An 18,876-nucleotide genomic window follows, 5' to 3' on the forward strand; every position below is an offset into this window, starting at 1 on the left:
CTCACCTGATCTCTTGGGGTGACAGAAAGCAATATACTGACAGCAATCAGTAATACCCAGGGAGCTGGGCCATAGTGGGGCTTGTAGCTTCCTCTGGTAAAGCTGATGGGAGAAGTCTTCCTGTCCAGATACCTATAAGGAAAGAGCAGGTGGGAATGAGGACACCAAGATGGAAAAAGAAAATAGCCCATGATTTGGGACATGCAGACAAACACACGCACACACACAATCACGCACTATATACGTAATATAAGCAAAACATGTAAGTCTCTGGGTAAGGTTAAAAATAAGGAGCTAATGAAAACCTTATTTATTTATTTATTTATTTATTTATTTAGAGAGCACGCCTGTGCGCAGGCAGGGGAGGGGCAGAGAAAGAGAGAGAGAGAGAGAGAGAGAGAGAATCCGAAGCAGGCTCTGTGCTACTGGCACAGAGCCCAGTGCGGGGCTTGATCCCACAAACTGTGAGATGATGACCTGAGCTGAAATCAAGAGTCAGATGCTTAACTGACTGAGTCACCCAGGTGCCCCGTTTTATTTATTTGTTTGTTTGTTTTGAGGGAGAGAGAGTAAAACCCTTTTTGTTTTTTTAACTAGAAACACTGAATTGTCCATGAGGCAGAAATAAGGGGTAAGAGAATGAGGTATGAGGGTGAAAGAGAATAGAACGTGTATGAACATATAGTCTCCTAAATTTCACCTCGGAAAAATCTACCTGAGTCTCCACGGAGAATATCAACTTTCAGGGGCTTTAATCTGCAGTGGGAAAAGGTTTATCCTGATCTTTGGATCTTCTGGATCAAGGTCTAGCATCTTAAGCCTATCATGAGGAAACCACAGGGTCAAACCAAATGGGAAATGCACCAAAGCACTTTACCGTATCTATGTCACCATCCTCGGTCAAAGCCAATGAGCAGCCTGGGAACGGACAGAACGCAGTAGGGAAACACATTCGGCAACATCAGTCATCTGCATATCTCTAACGTGTGTAGCAAAATTCCCTTTATTTCATTTGACAACAACAAATATTTGAATGCCAAATATGTGCAAGACACTAGCTAAGTGGGGAGGCAAGAGCAGTGATAGAAACAATCTCTCTGGCCTTGAAGGACATAAATTTTCAATATGCCACCTCAAGTAAAACAGAGCTGGAATCTAATGGCCACTTTCTAGCTGTGTGACTTTGGGCAAGTCAGTTAACTCCCTTGGGTTCAATATCCTCTACTATAAAATGGGATAGTAATACCACATACAATTAATGATCTTGATAATAATAACTGATTGTTAACTGCTTCCTTTGAAGCAGGAACTGGAAAATACTTTATTGTGCATTATTGTATTTGATCCATCAAACAACAACAAAAAACCCCTCTGAAGTAGCTCCCATTGTTTCCCTAGCATATGGATGAGGTGCATGGGGCTTAAGGAAGTTAAGTAACTTGCATAGGGTAGCAGAGCAGGGTCTGGAACTCAGGACTGTCTGGCTTCAAAACGAGTGCTCTTAATCACTATGCCTAATGGTGCCAGTCACATGGTAGGCACTTAAATTATTTTTCCCATTCTCTTGAGCTCCTTGACCATGGCAGCTTTCCAGCAGGATAAGGCCTTTCTCTGCATACATGAGAACCAGGATATTGCTAGCACTTGAGTAACCTCATTAAAATAAAAGTCCAAAGTGCTTAATAACAATTCAGCCATTTTTGTGCCCTGCCAAAAGTTAAAGCAAGAAGATGGACAGCAAGGACAAGACAGAGGATCAGGGAGATTAAGGGACATATAAAGAAATCAGTACAAGCTGAAGGTCTAGCAGCAAGGCTAAATACACATGATAAAACTGTAAGATATCTATGCTACCAACATTCAGCATTTAAAAGGAACGAGATAGATCCATATATACGTTGCTGCGTGAAAAAAACCAAACTACAAAACGAAACATAGAGTACACACATATACACAATAGGTCAAATATCAGCAGTTAGAAGCAATCACAGCATAGCACTGGTGGGGCAAGAGCTCTAGGGCTTGCAGATCCTGGTTACAGATCCTGGCTCCACCACTACCTACCTGCATAACCTAGAGCCAGCAACTGCCTAACTTCTCTACGCCTTAGTTTCCTCACTTAAAAAATGTTAAGCGATGACAGAAATTGTGAAAGTTGAGTGAGTTAATACATGTAAAGTGCTTAAAATAGCACCTGGAATCCAGTTAGTACCTAATAAGTGTAAATTATAATTACAATATCACAGGAACATAGATATCACCGTAAATATATACAGAACGTTCTGGAAGACAACCACCAAACTTCAAACAGTTACTACTTCACTCTAAGGGAAAAGGTAAGGAATGTATGTAATAAACGTGGGTTTGGTCTTATTTTATGTTTGAATTCTTGCAAGGATGTACTTGTGTATTACATCTAAACTACCAATCAATGATAAAAATTGAAAGGATTTCAAGACGCCAAAGGCACCCAGGAATTTCTAACTTCCAGGTTTCAGAACAAAAACTATTCAACAGAACAAGAAAAGGCAGGAGGGAGCCAGAACAGGTGTAACTGAGGTCCCTGCCACAGAAGCAGCACTAGCTGCCAACAGCTGAATCTCTCCCTTGGCCATATTCCCACCCCCGAAGTGGTTTCCCCCATTTCACCTTCCAGGCTGGCATCCCATGGTACTGGAGCTCCCCATCCCTGATGAAGTTGTAGAGAGGTGAATCAGGAACAGAATTCAGGTCACCACACAAGATGATGGGGCAATGGCTGCCATCTGACAACCTGGCCACTTTGTCCACTTCTGCCAAGAGAATGGCCATCTGGGCCAGCTTGACATCACCCCGGCGTGGGTTGTATAAGACATGGGTATTTGCCACACAGAGAGGGGCCACTGAGACTTGCCCCAGGCCTTCTGGGACTAGTGGCTGCAACAGCAACACTAAGCCCACGTTGTCCCGATTGAGGAGCTCCAAGCCAGGCCGAAAGTACTCCACAGGGCTGGCACAGAGCAGACGGAATCTCGTGGGCTTGTAGCAGACAGCACAGCCATCTGTCTTACATCCGGTCCTCCTCTTGTAGAAACAGGTAAAACCTGCAAGGAACACCCAGCCAAGGAGATGGGTCAGAGTCCTTGAAGCCTGAATCCCTCCAAGCAGTGGCAGTAGCCGAGGCGTGTATGCCTAAGGCACTGCTCCCGCTGCTCCATAAGGGGAGTTCCTGTCCTTGCCAACTCCTTGGTTCTGCAGAGGTTCCCTTACAGTGGTAAGCAGATGACTGAGTGGCTAAAGGGGAAGTAGGACAGAAGGGTATGAAGAGACAGAACTCGACAGGAAAAGCATGGATTCTAGAGTCAAACAAATTGGAGTCCTAGCTGCACAACCTACTAGCTTTGTAGCATGGTGACCTTGAGCAAGTCACACAAATTTACAGAACCTCAGTTTCCTCACTGTAAAACAGGGATAACAATACTCAACCTCACAGGGTTGGTTACTTCAAGGATTAAAGGCAATTCATGTCAATTAATTAATTCAAGGCAATTAATGCCAGAATTGCTTTAAAACTACAGAAGTCTTTCTTTCTCACCCATACAAAGGAGGAGCTAGTGCACGGGTGAGAATGAGGATTTACTGAAGCAAAAGAAAAAGATGGTGCCTTCAGGAGAGAACAGACAGGGCCATAGGAAGCAAGACTGGTGAACATGCCAGGGAACCGCATTACCCATCATTCGCAGAGAAGGCTCCAGCTGCTCCCAGTAATGATCCTCCTGGACTTCCTGGAGACACAGGATCTGGAAAAGTGACAAGGAAACCAATCACTCCAGAGTACCAAGAGTGCTGGAGAGTGACTCCCACCCCAGGAGCAGGGACTGAGGGCAGGTGGAAAGCTGCTGCTGGTCTCAGGCAGGGTCACACTGAAGCTTCCCGCAGGGCCAACTCTTCCCATACAGCCACCCCCATCAAGGAAAAGCCTAGACTTAAGCTGAGTAGACCCGAAGCATGTGCTGGGTTTTCCTGTTCCTTGAATCCCTCAAGTCTCCCTCCCTGCATAAAGGTGTTGGAAAGTGTGTACCCACGGAGTCTTCTCAACACCTGCCAAAAACTCATTTATTCCAGGCAAGAAGGCTCCAGCCCTAGGCAGAACTCTGACCCTATACACATATAAACTGTAAACTCATTTTTTAAGAGCATTTGGGAAATAGCCCAGGTCCAGAGCAAATACAAGATGGCACCTTCCCCCCTTCGTCACTCACATCAGGGTCCCAGTGCTGGAATTCCTGCATGAGATTCGCAAAGCGATAGTTCCAATTGAGGATGTCTGGGTGGCAATGCAGGTAGAGCTCTGAGCTCTGCTGCATCAGGTCCTGGGCCAGGATGTTATAGGACATTAGAGTGAACTGGAACTGAGGGCCATCCCCCGCCTCCAGGCCCTGAGCATCTGGCTGAGTAGAGAAATCCTCCCATTCTCGCCACAAGATTTCTGCAAAGGGGTTGGGGAGAAGAAGTCCACAAGAAGTACATGTTATCCACAGGCCCCACCATCTCCACTCCTGACTCAGAGATACTGTGCCTGAAGTTCCTTTTTGTCATCTTTCCTGTCACCCATCCCTCTCTCTGGCTATTTGAGCAGTACTCTATGGACATTTCCAGACTAGACAGCAAGCTCCATAAAGCCAGAGACAATCTTGGCCTGTTCAGCGTGGATCCCCAGTACCTAGCATAGTACCTGGCACCTAGTACATGTTCAATAAATGAAGGCTGACAATTTCTCACTTTTGATAAATCCATGGGTCTCTGTGGAGGATCCCTCGGATCAATGTGTTTAATAGTCACCTGAGGTTAAAGACATTTCGAGAGTAATCTTAGCCTTGGGTGTTTTCTAACCTTTATACTTGAAAAAGCCTGTGGAGCTATAAACCACATGTTCCCCATCTCCCCTAGAGCATGGAGATGCAAGTGGGCTCAACCCACTTGAGCCACAGAACTCTTTCTTCAAATTTTAGTGGAAGCCAAATATGTAGGTAAAACTAGAAGATAAAATTCTGGTTGAGGCAGAGTACAGGCCCTGAGATCTCTCCACCACTACTCCTAGAAACAGCATCATGGAGAATCAGAACTAGATGCAGCATCATGGAGAATCAGAATCAGATGCAGTGCTTTCGCTTCTGCATCTAGCCATGTGACTTCAGGCATGTCCTGCTACCTGTCTGCATCATGGTTATTTCATCTGAAAGACCATGGGGCTGAATGAGACGATCTCTAAGGCCCCTCTAGATTTGACACTGTAAGATCAGAATGCAGAGACAGAGCTCCCCACCAGAGAGTCTTCTCTTTAGCAATGGCTCTGCCCAGAGTGGAGACAAGCTGCTACCCTGGCTCACTCAGCCAGTTGTCAGACTCACCATGATATGGGATTTCCATCGGGGGAGGCTGCAACTGCCCCAGGCCCTCAAAAGGCCAGATGAGAGCCTCTTCCTGGGGCATAGGCTCAGGTGCTATGCTCCAGGCCACCACTGCAGGGTCCTCTTCCCACTGCTCTGCAGCCAGGGCACCCATTGGGAGGGCAGCACAGTCTGCATACTGGGGGCCGGTCTGCATGGGGACAGCCGTCCACACTGGGCCCTCGACCTCTGGCAGTGGCTCCTCTCCTAGCACCTCAGGGAAAGGCTCCTCCAGGTTCTCTGCTGCCCGTAGGTCACTCAGCTGCCTGCTGGGCCACTTGTCCTCTGACACAGCATCCTGTTCTCCAGGATTATCCATCAGAAGCGCCAGGCTGCTCTGGGCTAGTCCCTTATCTACAAGGGGACCCTCACTCAAAGTTGAGAGCACCTGGCTCGACCCTTCTTCTCGCCACTGCTGTAGCAGGCCCTCACACTCCTCCTGGTCGGGCCCCCGAGGGGCCATGGCAAAGCTGCCCTCTACCTGGGTGGACGAGCTCTTCGCCAGGAGGGCATTTTTTCGACATGTGAAGAAAGCATCTAAGAAGGCAAAATACCATGTTATAAGATGACAACATCACCCAACCCCATACTCTTCTCCCAACTAGAATGTAAGTCCCATACAAGCAAGAATCATATCCACCTTGCTCATAGTTGTACCATCACTGAGCCTGCCCATTTTAATACCTGGAACACCTCATCATTAGCATGAAGTGCTTACTACGTGCTGGGTGGTATTCTAAGTGCTTCATACATATTAACTAATGTATATGGTAGGGATCTAAAAGTATTCACTGTATGAATGAAAGAACAGCTATCCCACATAATCTAGGACAAAGATGGTCACATGTAACCACATCCCTTTTATCTGGAGGTTAAGACTCCTATTAAACATCAGAACCAGAACTCTCTGGTTCTAAGGGCCATATTACATTGGAACCAGCACTTGACCGTGAATCAGAACCGTGGGTTACGACCTAGCAATGAAATTAACAAATCATGTGACCTTGGACAATGCCTCTGGTGAGATGAACTCATTCTTGCCTATAAAGTGGAGACAGGGGAAGTTTGAACTAGATAATCTCCAAGAGCCTTTCCAGTTTTATAAATCCTCTAACCTACAAATACATTCCAAAAGAAAAAGTCCTAAAGTAGACAAAAAGAGTATCTCAAAATCTATACAATTTACTTCTTAGCAAAGGCCCTTGCTCTTTGTCTCAAAGCTATGTATTCTATTCATCAATCTTCACAAACTTCATTATCAGCTTTCCCATTCCATAACACACCAGAGGCTGTAAATCAGAAGACGCCAACAACTGACAGCAAGAGACAGCTGTCATCTCTCTGCTACGGCAGCCACAAATGACAGCCAACAGGCAAGAAAGCAGGTGGGAAAACTCTAAAATTAGAGCCCCCAAACTCCAAGCACAGTATTTTGGTGCGAGCAAACACCCACACTCACTAAATCACTTATTTACAACACAGGACAAGTGACATGCACGACACTCACCCTCAATCACCAGAGATTCATTTTATCAGCTCTATTTTTTAAAAGGCAAGAAAAACTTCAAAATGGTTCAAATGTTGAAAGATACTATCTTATTTATAGTCTATGTTGATTTATGGCTCTCTAAACCAGTGGTTTTCAACCAGAGGGTAATTTTGCCCTCAGGGGACATTTTATATTATCTGGAAACACAGTGGCTGTCACAACTGTGGGGATGCTACTGGCATCTAGAGGTCAGAGGAGAAGGATACTGCTGAAGATCCTAGAGTGCAAAGGACAGCCCAGGCCCAAATGTCCATAATGCTGAGATTGGGAAACCCTGTTTTAAATCCACGGGCTGTGTTGCTGGCTTTAACCTCAGGGATTTGCTAATCTCCTGCCCCTGGAAACATCCTCTGCATAGCAGACGGAAGAGTTTCTCTTGTTTACAAGTGTGAAAGTACTCGTTTTCAAATTTAGCAGATTTTTGGTGGTGGTGGCATGGCGGCGGCCGTTGGTTTTTCAACAGAATCGTTTGATAAGGGAGGGAGGGAGGAAGGGAATGGGAAGCATAGAAAGAAAACCTTCTGTAGGAACCAATACACAAAGTTGAAAGAAGTGGCACTACTTCTATGGGGGAGGGAGGGAGGGAGTGGCCCCTCCTGTGATCTCTCTAAACTCTGACTACTGGTCTATAAACCTGCGGACAAGTATATGTCACTAAGGCTGTCACGGGACATCGGAAGGGCTCCAGAAATGGCAGCAACATGGGTAAAGGAATCTGCTTTAATTCTCTGAAAACAATTACTTCCGCGGAGCTTCTCATTCCTCAGAAGTACGGACACACAAATATTGCTTAGTTGAGTGCCTACTATATTCTGGACAGTGTGCTAGCGCTAGAGCTACAGGGAGCAGGACAGACATGGCCCTGCCCTCCTGCGGCTTGCATTCTAGCGACAGACCCACAGAAATAAATACCTGAGTGGCTATTTTACATACACACGCTGCGTAAAGTTCCGGAAACGACAAACACAGAATGCAGCTGAACCGCGTATTTCTAAGAAAGTAGTTCTTGGTCTGTCCCGCCCTCTAAATTGCCGGAGAACATTCTGGGAGTTCTGCGGGATCTGTCACAGGGACTGACGGTCTCCTAAGAGCCTCGGGAATTTCAAAGACCAGGAACGGGAGCGCGGGCAGATCACGGAAAAGTGACGGAATAACTCTCTTCTCTCTGGGCGCTGGCTCCACCGCACGGACTCTCTAAACCCAAACCCACGGGAGACCGCTTCAAAGCTGGGGGTTAAATGGTCTCCGGGTTGCGAGCACCAGGTTTTCAACCAGACACTGGGCGGGAGAGCGGAGAGGCGGCTGTGAAAGGTGAGTGTGGAGTAACCCAGGGGAAGGCAGGTGCGTGCGGGTCTTCGGCTCACACCCCCCGCCCCCAGGGAGTTCGGGCGTTCGCCTCGCCCCAACCCTCGCCGACCCCTCCCAGGGCCGTGCCTCGGCGGGCCCCTGCCCCTTCGCCGGCCTCTTCCCACGTTAACCGTGGCGCGACGCCACCAGGCCACAGGCGTGAGGGGGGCCGCCCGCGAGGCTTGTCGGCCAGGCCCGGGCCTCGTGGGGTCCAGGAGCGGCACCGGGGGCCGCCTCCCCACACCTCGGCCGGGGGGAAAAGTGGTCGTGACGCCCGACGCGCCGCACGCCGGCCCCAGGCCCCGCGGGGCCCTGCCGACGTGGGCCCGGGCCTGGCGCCCGCCTGCCAGGACGCGGGGCCGGTACCTGAGAGGGCACGGAAGAGGCGCGCGGCCGGCAGCAGCAGGTAACACAGGCACGACGCGATCATGGCCGGCCGCCGCGCTCGCGCTCGCGCCCGCGCCCGCCTCCCCTCCTCACGGCCGCCCGCCGGGTCTCTCTCAGCTCGGCCCCGCCCCCGGCCCCGCCCCCGGGGCGGCTCACGTGGTACCGCTGCGATTCAACAACAACTTTATTGGGAGCTCAGAGCCACGTGTGGGACCGCGAGGTCGGTGAGTCTGTTTCCGTGGCAACGGGCCCGGCCTGCCTCCCGGAAGCCATCCAGGAGCCCAGTTTGAAAATTAAGCACCTCATTGGAGGCTCCCATAGTATCCATTCTAAGGCAGTTTCACAGCTACTTTTGCCACGGAGCTAGGGGGCCCACCTCGGGTACACTATAACCTCTCTGCCCCTCAGTTTTCTCATCTGTAAAATGAAGGGCAGAATTTTCTCTAAGGCCTCACACAGCCCTGACTTCTATAATCTCTTCTCATCCCAGAAAAGAGAGCCAGTTCTTCCCCATTTGTTTACTTTTCCTGACTCTACTGTCTTACTCAGCTCAGATTCTAGGTCACAAATTAAGTCTACACCTTTGTCTCCTCTCCCATCCTATTCAAAATGGCCCTTTTTTTTTACCCAATCTGGGGGAAAAAAAGGGGAGGGGGTATCCCATTGGTAAAGGGTTCAAGGAAGGTGGGGAAAAAAGTTCCACAAGGCAGGGACCAAGTCTGGTTTGTTGGTTAGTTTTCACTGAGGTATATCTCTCTAGTGCCTCCAACGATGCCAGGCACATAGTAGGGACCAAATCTTTGTTGACCAAACAAAGCATATGTCACCTAATGAAGGCCAGGTCTTCCGTCCATTGTGCGCTTACCCAAAGACCTCTGAGTTTCTCTCCCCCATCCCTCACCCTCAGTCTGCCTCAGCCGCACTCTGAAGGAAGGACCGTGTAATACTCCCAAATTTGGTACCTAGTGTCTGAGCTGTATGATTTCCGATTTGTGACTGGAGCCTCGGTTGCTCGGAGAAGCCCTCTGGAGAGTCACCAGATCCAGGAACAGCTGGATACATCATAACACTGAAAGGCTAAAAGAAGGAGGAGAGAGTCAGTCTGGCTTCAAGTAACAGCACTCACGCCTTTGCCTGAGAAGAAGCAGGAGCCCCAGGGGCCATCTGAAGGTTGAGAAGCCTCTTAAAAACTAGTGCACAAATATTAGCTCTATCTAAAGAGCCTCCAAAGCCAGGCCCACTCCTTTTATGTGGCTTAAATAAACCTTCCTTGTACCTTCCTTCTGTTTTGTCCCAGTGGTTACCGAGAAGTCCAAATTGTAAATCAGATCCCAAGTCAAGGTACTTACCTAGGGACTGTGTTTCATTTTGTGAAATGAGGGTTCCCTTATCCACTTGGAAATGTTTTAAAAGTACAAACTCCTAGGCCCTACTCCCAGGGTTCTGATTTAACAGGTCTGGAATGGGGCCATGGACACTGACCAGGTTATTCTGGCATACAGTTTGGGAACTTCTGCTAAAGGACCTAATCCTCAACTGTGCTGTTCAATGCATGTGTGAGCAAAATGTGTCAGGCCAGCTCATGCCATATTCTTTCAGAGGCTTTTCCCGAGGCCAAGTAAGCAAGACTGATCTCTTTTTGTTTCCTAATCCACTTTCAGCTATGTTGGAAAGGGTAGGGGGTTGCGAGCATCACATGTTTTGGAGTGAGGCCACCTGAGTTCAGACCATGGCTTTTCCAGTTCCTACCTGTGGAACCTCTCGGGTTACTGAACCTCTTGAAACCTCAGTTTCCTCGCTGTGCCCAACCCAGGGTAAGCTCTTAGTGTTTACCATTATATGCATGTTTTTAACGTAAGCACAAACCAGCTCTGGCTACTGCTAATGTAGGGCCACCTTCTACAATCTCTGGCAGAAATAAGGGCCTTCCAAACTGTAATGTGGTACTACAATTTGCAGCTTCATCATGTCAGAAATATTCCAAGAAGAGAGATCGGATGAGTCCCTCGATTCATCCCAACTGTGATAACAGTGGAGGCAATGATAAACCACTGGGTGGTTTCAAGGATGCAGAACCTAACGAATAGGGCAAGTGGAAGGTTTTGCAATACTTTGAAGGATATAAAATGTTCTTTTACAGGGAAATTTTCTGTATGCAAGAAGCTTAAGTTCTTGCGGATTCAAATTTTACTTATGCCAGCAGGTATGTGTGGAAGTTCAAGATGGCTGCCCTTATTAATTTATTGGTCGAACGTGTACATTACACAGGCTGTCATGAAGCTTCCTTTCAGGATTGCAGAGGCTGCTGAGCAAGGCCTAGAGCAAAGGTGCCCAAGAGAAATATAATGTGAGCCGCATATGTAATTGGAAAATTTTAGTAGCCTCATATAAAAAGCACAACAAAACAAACAAAAAAACAACAAAAAAAAACGGTGAAATTAATTTTTAATAGTATGTTTTATTTAACCCCATTTATCCAAAAAATCAGCATTTCAACATCATCAATATTTTAAAATAAGGCAGCTTATGTTCTTTTTTTTTTTTTCTTTTTTTGTACTAAGTCTTTGAAATCCAGTATATGTGATAGCACATCTCAGTTTAGATTAGCCACAATTCAAGTGCTCCGTGGCTGCAAGGGGCTTGTAGATATCGTATTGAACCTGCGCAGGTCTAGAGGGCTCAACAGCCTCTCAGATGGGATACGCTGAAAAGAACTGCCTCCATTCAAATCTTATGATAACCTGACACCTGTACACTTCTCCTAACTTGGCTTCTGTTAGCCTAGTGTTTCCTCCTGGATTTTGGGATTTATGGCTAGATATTCCCAGAATGTGCCAGATTGGTCTGAATTGATACATTCACTCATTCACTCATTCACACATTCATGTATCCATTAGATGTTTATCAAGCACTCATCAGTGTTACCCCAGCCTCATCCTGTCTTTTCTTGACCTCCAGCACCCTCCTCCTCTTTCATTGCAGACTCTAGCCTTAGACTCCGTTTTTCCTACCTCAAATCCTCCTATGCCCAATGTGGATGAGCCATCCCAAGCCCTAGAAGCTCACTGTCACCACCTCCTCGGTGGCCTCATTCCCACTGTACATCAGATACCCTTGGAGTATCATTACGGGGTACTCCCCTGCCTCCGAAATCATAAATTCACACACCCACTCCGACAGATCACCTCATGGCCCACTTTTGCTTCTACTTCAGCAGTTCTCTAACTCCATCAAACCCTCGGGTTCTCTATTCTGTCCTCACACTTTCCCTCAATCACCATTTCTTTCTCTATCCAACATGGAATCCTCATGAGCCATCTTTTTTTTTTTTTTAATGTTTGTTTATTTTTGGGAGAGAGAGAGGCACGAGTGCGAACAGGGGAAGGGCAGAGAGAGAGAGAGAAGGAAACACAGAATCCGAAGCAAGCCCCAAGATCCAAGCTGTCAGCCCAGAGCCCAACACAGAGCTTGAACTCACAAACTGTGAGATCATGACCTGAGCCGAACTGCCACTTAACTGACTGAGCCACCCAGGTGCCCCCCCACACCATGAGCCATCTTTTAAATCACTGTCTTCCCAGTATCATCTCTCTTGCCCATTGTTCTTTGATTACTCCTAGGTCAAGTAAAACCATTCTCCTTCTTACATCTGGGCTGCTGAGCACTGGTGAATAAAATTACCAGCCCCTAGGACTGGAGCTCCTAGTGTGCTGGCCTCCAACCTCACTTCAGCCCTCAACCCTCCCCAGCAATCCTGTGCTCTTAACTAGGTTTCTCTCACTTTCCATCATGACCATTCTTCTCAAACTTGTTGTCCTATGATGTCCCTTCTTGTTCTCTGGAGATCGTCTCCCTACCAACTTTAGAGAAAAACTAGAGCCACCAAGTGAAAACTCTCTACTGTTTGTTGCCACACCAACTCACTGACAGGCAACTCTAACTGCCTTCCTTCCCTCCCAACACGATGGCTGGCCATTCCATCTTTCATAGGATCCCCTCCTCCTGCTTCTTCAGAGATTATGCTCCTTCTGCTCACCACTCTCCTTTTTTTCCTGGACTCCTTCCCATCAGCATTTAACCATGCTTCGGATCTCCTATACAGAACTCTCCCCCAGCCCAAGTCCTCCTCCAGCCATCCCTCCATCTCCCCATGTCTCCTTCATAGCCAGGCTTCTTGAGTTGTCCACTCCTGATATCCATACTTCCTCATCTCTCATTCGTCTCATCTTCATCCCACTGCAGTGGGGCTTCTGTCCTCATCACTCCACTGAAACTCCCCACCAGATTTCCCAGTGCCTTCCTTGTGGCCACATTTAATGGGCACCCTCCAGGCTTTATTATTTCTTGAATGTTCTGTAATCTTGCCTAACTCCCCGCCTCTTATAAGATTCTCTCCTGTTGGTTTCTTTGACATTTTTGTTTTCCTTCTGACACTGTGGACATTTGTCCTAGTGTCTTTTATTTCTGTTCCCCTGAACACCCCCCTTTCAATGATGGTGTTCCCAGGATTTCATCCTTGGTCTCTTTCCTCTTCTTACTTTAAAATCCCTCCTTGAGAAACGTTCACCCTTCCAATGGCTTCAGATACCATTCACATACCAACAACTCACATATCTACATTTTTAATCCTTTCCCTGGGCCACAGACTCATAAATCCTTTTGCCTGTTGGCCTCTCCAATAGATGGCCCAGAGGCACCTTAGAGATTCAACACACCCCAAATTGCATTCAGCACCTTTCCCCAGCGTTCTCCAAAAATGACTGCCCCTCTGTCCCCTCAGCTCTTCTGTCCTCTTGGTTCTGAATGGCACAGTCATCTACCAAGTTACCCTGGCCTCAGGCTTTTTATTTTCCCTTTTACTCTCATATCCGAGCTGTTCCAAGTCCGAGTGTTTTGGCCTTCTTTATATTTATTCAGTAAGTCCACTTCATCCCTGCAGCCACTTTTTTTTCTTTTTAAAAAAAATTTTTTTTTAATGTTTATTTATTTTTGAGACAGAGAGAGACAGAGCATGAATGGGGGAGGGTCAGAGAGAGAAGGAGACACGGAATCTGAAACAGGCTCCAGGCTCTGAGCTGTCAGCACAGAGCCCGACACGGGGCTCGGACTCACGGACCGTGAGATCATGACCTGAGCCAAAGTCGGACGCTTAACCAAGTGAGCCACCCAGGTGCCCCTTTTTTTTCTTTTTAAGAGGGGGAGAGAGTGAGCATGAGTGGGGTAGGGGCAGAGAGAGAGGGAGAGAACGAGAATCCCAAGCAGGCTCCACCGTGTCAGCACAGAGCCCAACGCGGGGCTCGATCTCACGAACCTTGAGATCATGACCTGAGCTGAAATCAAGAGTCAGACGCTTAACCAACTGAGCCACCCAGGTGCCCCCTGCAGCCACTTCTACCTGGCTTTGATCCTCCTCTTTTCCCCAGTCTGCTTTCCACGCTGCAGCCAGAGCAATATTTCTACTCTGGGAATCATGTCAGGTCACACTGATGCTTAAAACCTCTCTGTAAACCCCACTATCCTCAAATGCAGGCCAAACTCCTTAGCACAGCACCAAAGGCTCTCTGTTATTGGCCTCTGCTCACCTCCTATCTCTTCTGTCTGCTTTTCCCTTCCATCACCACTCCCCTCAATGAGGATCCCAACCCAGCTTCACTAAACCACCTGTGGTGGCCTCAGCATGCTGCAGAGACTTTGTATATGCTTTCTTCCCAGCCTCAAATACTCCTCCTCCCCTGGGTCTGCCCCTGCCCCTGCCTTCATCTGCCTAATGGACCTTCAAGTTTCAGCCTAGACATTTCTTCCTCAAGGAAGCTCTCCCAAATATCCAGCACCACCCCCACACAAACGTACCACTGCCCCCAGGCTGGACCAGCAGCCTCCTCCTCTTTGCTTTTCTCTCATCCTTGCTTATTCTGGACCCAACACGGTCACTGTCTTTTTACTCATCAGTGCCCCTCATGAGGTTCACCACTCTGTTCCCCTCGCCTAGCCCAGCACTAGGGCATTCAACACACCTAATGAATGAAGAGCTTCAGTTTCATCAGGAAACCAAGCATAATAAAATCCACACTTGCAAAAGTAGACACATAATGGGGCAGTTCTTGCTTTATCATTCTGCAAGTGCCTTTCTTTCAAAGACCCCCTCATATTTGCCATTTTTTTCTTTTTATTTATTTTTAATATGAAATGTATTGTCAAATTGGTTTCCATACAACACTCAGTGCTCATCCCAACAGGTGCCCTCCTTCATGCCCATCACCCACTTTCCCCTCCCTTCCACCCCCCCATCAACCCTCAGTTTATTCTCAGTTTTTAAGAGTCTCTTATGGGTTGCCTCCCTCCCTCCCTCTCTTTTTTTTTCCCCTTTCCCTCCCCCATGGTCTTCTGTTAAGTTTCTCAGGATCCACATAAGAGTAAAAACATATGGTATCTTTCTTTCTCTGTATGACTTATTTCACTTAGCATAACACTCTCCAGTTCCATCCATGTTGCTACAAAAGGCCATATTTCATTCTTTCTCATTGCCAAGTAGTATTCCATTGTGTATATAAACCACAACTTCTTTATCCATTCATCAGTTGATGGACATTTAGGCTCTTTCCATAATTTGGCTATTGTTGAAAGTGCTGCTATAAACATTGGGGCACAGTGCCCCTATGTATCAGCACTCCTGTATCCCTTGGGTAAATTCCTAGCAGTGCTGTTGCTGGGTCATAGGGTAGATCTATTTTTAATTTTTTAAGGAACCTCCACACTGTTTTCCAGAGTGGCTGCACCAGTTTGCATTCCCACCAGCAGTGCAAGAGGAAAAGACCCCCTCATATTTGAAATCTCACTTGATTTACAACTATCATTGTTTTGAAAAGCCCTTGCATAAAATGGGATCTTATTACATCTAATAATAATGGCATCTGTTTCTTTCTTTGGTTTTGCTTCCTAATTTTTAAAATATGTTTGTTTATTTATTTTGAGGGGCAAAGAGAGGAGGGGAGAGAGAGAGAGAGAGAGAGAGAGAGAGAGAGAGAGAGAGAATCCTAAGCAGGCTCCATGCTGTCAGCACAGAGCCCACCGTGGGGCTCGATCCCATGAACCGTGAGATCATGACCCGAGCCAAAACCAAGAGTCAGTTGCCCAACTGACTGAGCTACCCAGGTGGCCATGTGCTTCCTCATCTTGCCTTCTAACATGGTTTCTGCCAACTTTCTTGGATTCTTTTCCCTCCATTCTTTCCTTGGGGAGCTGGAACCTTCATTATCTTATGATTTTATGCTAGTGGCTATCAAATACAATGGCAAACTTTTCCTTAAAGGACCAGACAGGAAATATTTTTGGCTTTGCAGGCCATGGGTCTCTGTAGCAACTGCTTGACTTTGCCATGTGACTGCATGAAGGCAGCAACAGATATACCTAAATGAGTGATAGTGACTGTATTTTTAGAAAACTTTATTTACAAAACAAGCAGTGGTCCAGAGTTGGTCCTCTATATATACTCTACTATAGTTTGACAATTCTTGAAATATATCACCTGCACCCAGACCCTTCTAAACCATGAACAGCAGCTGTCCTGAAAGGAGAACAACCTTGCCATGTTAAATTAACAGCAAGGGGGTCAGTGCAGAGAGGCAGCATGGGCTTTGCAGCCAGACTTCATCTATATTCCAGTTCTGCCACTTTTTAGCTGTGTGATCGTGGGCTACTTACTTAGCCTCTCTGTGCTCAGTTTCCTCCTCTGTAAAATGGTAATAAAAAATAGTATCTCAGGGTATCTGGGTGGCCCAGTTGGTTGAGCATCTGATTCCTGATTTTGGCTCAGGTCTGAGCCATGGGGTCAAGCCCCGCATCAGGCTCTGTGCCAAGCCTTGGGGTTCTCTCTCTCCCTCTCTCTCTGCCCCTCCCCCCTCAAAATAAATAAATAAAAGTTTAAAAAATAGTATCTCATATGCCCCTCTCCCACTGGCACTCTGCCTCTCTTTCTCTCTCTCTCTCAAAAAATAACATTAAAAAAATTTTAAACATAGTATCTCATAATAGCATAATAATAGACAATTTAAATGTAAACTCTACAGAACAGTGTGGTCACTTACAAGTGCCATATAAATGGTAGCTTATAGGATAGTAAAGGGTCCCTCTGCCATGTTCCCCACTAGTGGAAGTGTTGTAGCAATAAAATTGGCTATAAAGGAAGAAATTTTCATTCTCTTAGTAACTGGCCATACCTCACCCAGGGTGACATTCTCTTTGACTCATTCCAAGTCAAAATCACAGCTCCCCTCCTCCCCAGGGACTCTCTTTTGTCCCTGCTCTGTGGATTAACTGTAGAGTTAGTTTACCTGCCGCCCCCTAAATGCCTTACGCCTACCTCCGAGCGCCTCGGGCTCATCTCACAAATTAGTAGTTTAAAAGTACAACATTTTGATTAGATGGAATGTAACATGCTGGTTATACAGTCTGAAATGCTAGCCCCACAAATAACACCAAAGGATACATATAGTCAACAGACTTTTGACGGTGGTAGAAAGCCAATTAAATGGAGAAAAAACAACAAATGGTGATGGTTATACAACATTGTTAATGTACTTAATGCCACTGAATTGTATCCTTTAAAAGGGTTAAAACGATACATTTTATGTTACCATAAATTTTAGTGGATCCCAGATCTAAATGTAAACACTAAAACTGTAAAGCTTCTGTGATGCAACACAGGAGGAAATCTACACGAACTTGGGGTGGGCAGAAAGTTTAGCTATGACCCCAAAAACATGGTCCATAAAAGAAAAAAAATTAATAATTTTGATAAATTTTGAAAATGTTTTGATTATGGATTCTGAAAAATTATCAAAATTATTTGACTTTATCAAAATTGAAGTGTGTTCTCTGTGAAAGACACTGTTAAGGATAAGAAGCGAAACCACATTTCTGACAAAGGACTTCAGAATATATCAAGGACTCTCAAAACTCCATCGGAAAATAAACCACCCAACTTAAAATGGGCAAAACATCTGAACAAACGATAAAGAAGATATATTAATGGCGAAAAAACCCAAAAACATAATCAAGTGTTAGCGAGAATGTCGAGCAACTGATGCTACCATATCTTCCTACTGAGAATTCAAATCGGCACACCCCCTTTGGACTTCGGGTAACAACATGGTGGTTTCAAGGTTAAACATACACCTGCTATATACACGTGACAATGCTACTCCTGGGTATTTAATACTCAAGAGGAATGAAATCTTACGTTCACACAAAAACCTGTATGTGATGGTTTATAGCTACTTTGTTCATAATCACCAAGAAAGGGAAAAAATGAAGAGCTAGCAGGTGAATGGATAAGTGTGGGACATCCTACAGTGGAATATTACTCCGCAATAAAAAGGAACAACAAGCTACAGCTTCATGCAACAATAAGGATAAATCTTAAATGAAAGAAGCCACCCCCAAAACTACACATTGTATGATTTCATTTATATGACTCCGGAAAAGGTAAAACCATAATGTTGGAAACGGAACAATGATTGCTGGGGGTTAGGTTGGGGGAAGGGCTTAATCATAAAGGGGCAGCATGAGGGAAAGTTGGGGGTGATGGAAGTGTTTTGAGTGGAAGCATGGTAGTAAACACATGATTCTCTGCATTTGTTGAAACCTACAGAACCGTGCTGCACGAAGTGGATGTTGCTGTATGTAAATCAAGTAAAATCAACCAAGATAAGCGGGGAAAGACGAAACGCAGGCTGTGACAAGTGCACCTATGTTACAAATGCATCAAATAACCACAACGAAGGGGCTAGGAAGAAAGAGTAGACCTAGATAATTCGGGGGGCAGGGCAAGTGTCTTAACTGGGTACATAAGGATGAACACACACTCACAAAAAACAAAAACCCCTACACAATAAATACTGTATTCTAGTTGGTAAATTTGTTTCCCCTGTTATGGTTTACCAATCCTAAAACTATTTTATATGTATACTAGAGATGAGAAAATAAGTAAATATATGGTAGAAAACGAGAGCCGGGTTTCTTGACGAGAAAGAAGTGACAAATACGCACTGGGGAAAGACATGAATGTCTCCTGTGGTGCTGGCTTACAAGCAGAGGTATTGGTGTATCCGTGGCTTTTGTTTCACATACGTATAGATAGATGGGTATAGAAATAAATACAGATGT

The 18,876-nt window shown here is 46.1% G+C and overlaps 2 protein-coding genes and 1 long non-coding RNA gene across 11 annotated transcripts in view; 1 reads left to right on the forward strand and 2 right to left on the reverse strand.

Moving 5' to 3' along the window:
- LOC132670126 (uncharacterized) overlaps nt 1–18,876 on the reverse strand; it is a 277,363-nt gene that overhangs the window by 59,791 nt on the left and 198,696 nt on the right. The gene's annotated exons all lie outside the window — the stretch shown is intronic.
- ANGEL1 (angel homolog 1) overlaps nt 1–18,876 on the reverse strand; it is a 38,836-nt gene that overhangs the window by 16,900 nt on the left and 3,060 nt on the right. For 2 of the 3 annotated variants that reach the window (XM_081795973.1, XM_060620350.3), the window contains 6 exons: nt 9,675–9,789; nt 5,391–5,966; nt 4,242–4,468; nt 3,710–3,779; nt 2,650–3,083; nt 6–132 (listed from right to left, as the gene is read on the reverse strand). In XM_081795973.1, coding sequence (XP_081652099.1) covers nt 6–132; nt 2,650–3,083; nt 3,710–3,779; nt 4,242–4,468; nt 5,391–5,966; nt 9,675–9,777 — 1,537 coding nt within the window. In that variant the 5' untranslated portion in view covers nt 9,778–9,789. Of the gene's footprint in view, nt 1–5; nt 133–2,649; nt 3,084–3,709; nt 3,780–4,241; nt 4,469–5,390; nt 5,967–8,691; nt 8,832–9,674; nt 9,790–18,876 lie in introns of those variants that run through there. The other variant, XM_060620351.3, reaches the window with a different exon arrangement.
- Nucleotides 8,160–18,876, forward strand: part of LRRC74A (leucine rich repeat containing 74A) — a 48,334-nt gene continuing 37,617 nt past the window's right edge. For all 7 annotated transcript variants that reach the window (XM_060620358.3, XM_060620359.3, XM_078447969.2 and 4 more), the window contains exon 1: nt 8,160–8,289. In XM_060620358.3, coding sequence (XP_060476341.2) covers nt 8,217–8,289 — 73 coding nt within the window. In that variant the 5' untranslated portion in view covers nt 8,160–8,216. The remainder of the gene's footprint in view (nt 8,290–18,876) is intronic.

Source organism: Panthera onca, chromosome B3, assembly GCF_046562875.1.
Source record: "Panthera onca isolate mPanOnc1 chromosome B3, mPanOnc1 haplotype 2, whole genome shotgun sequence".
Lineage (NCBI taxonomy): Eukaryota > Metazoa > Chordata > Mammalia > Carnivora > Felidae > Panthera > Panthera onca.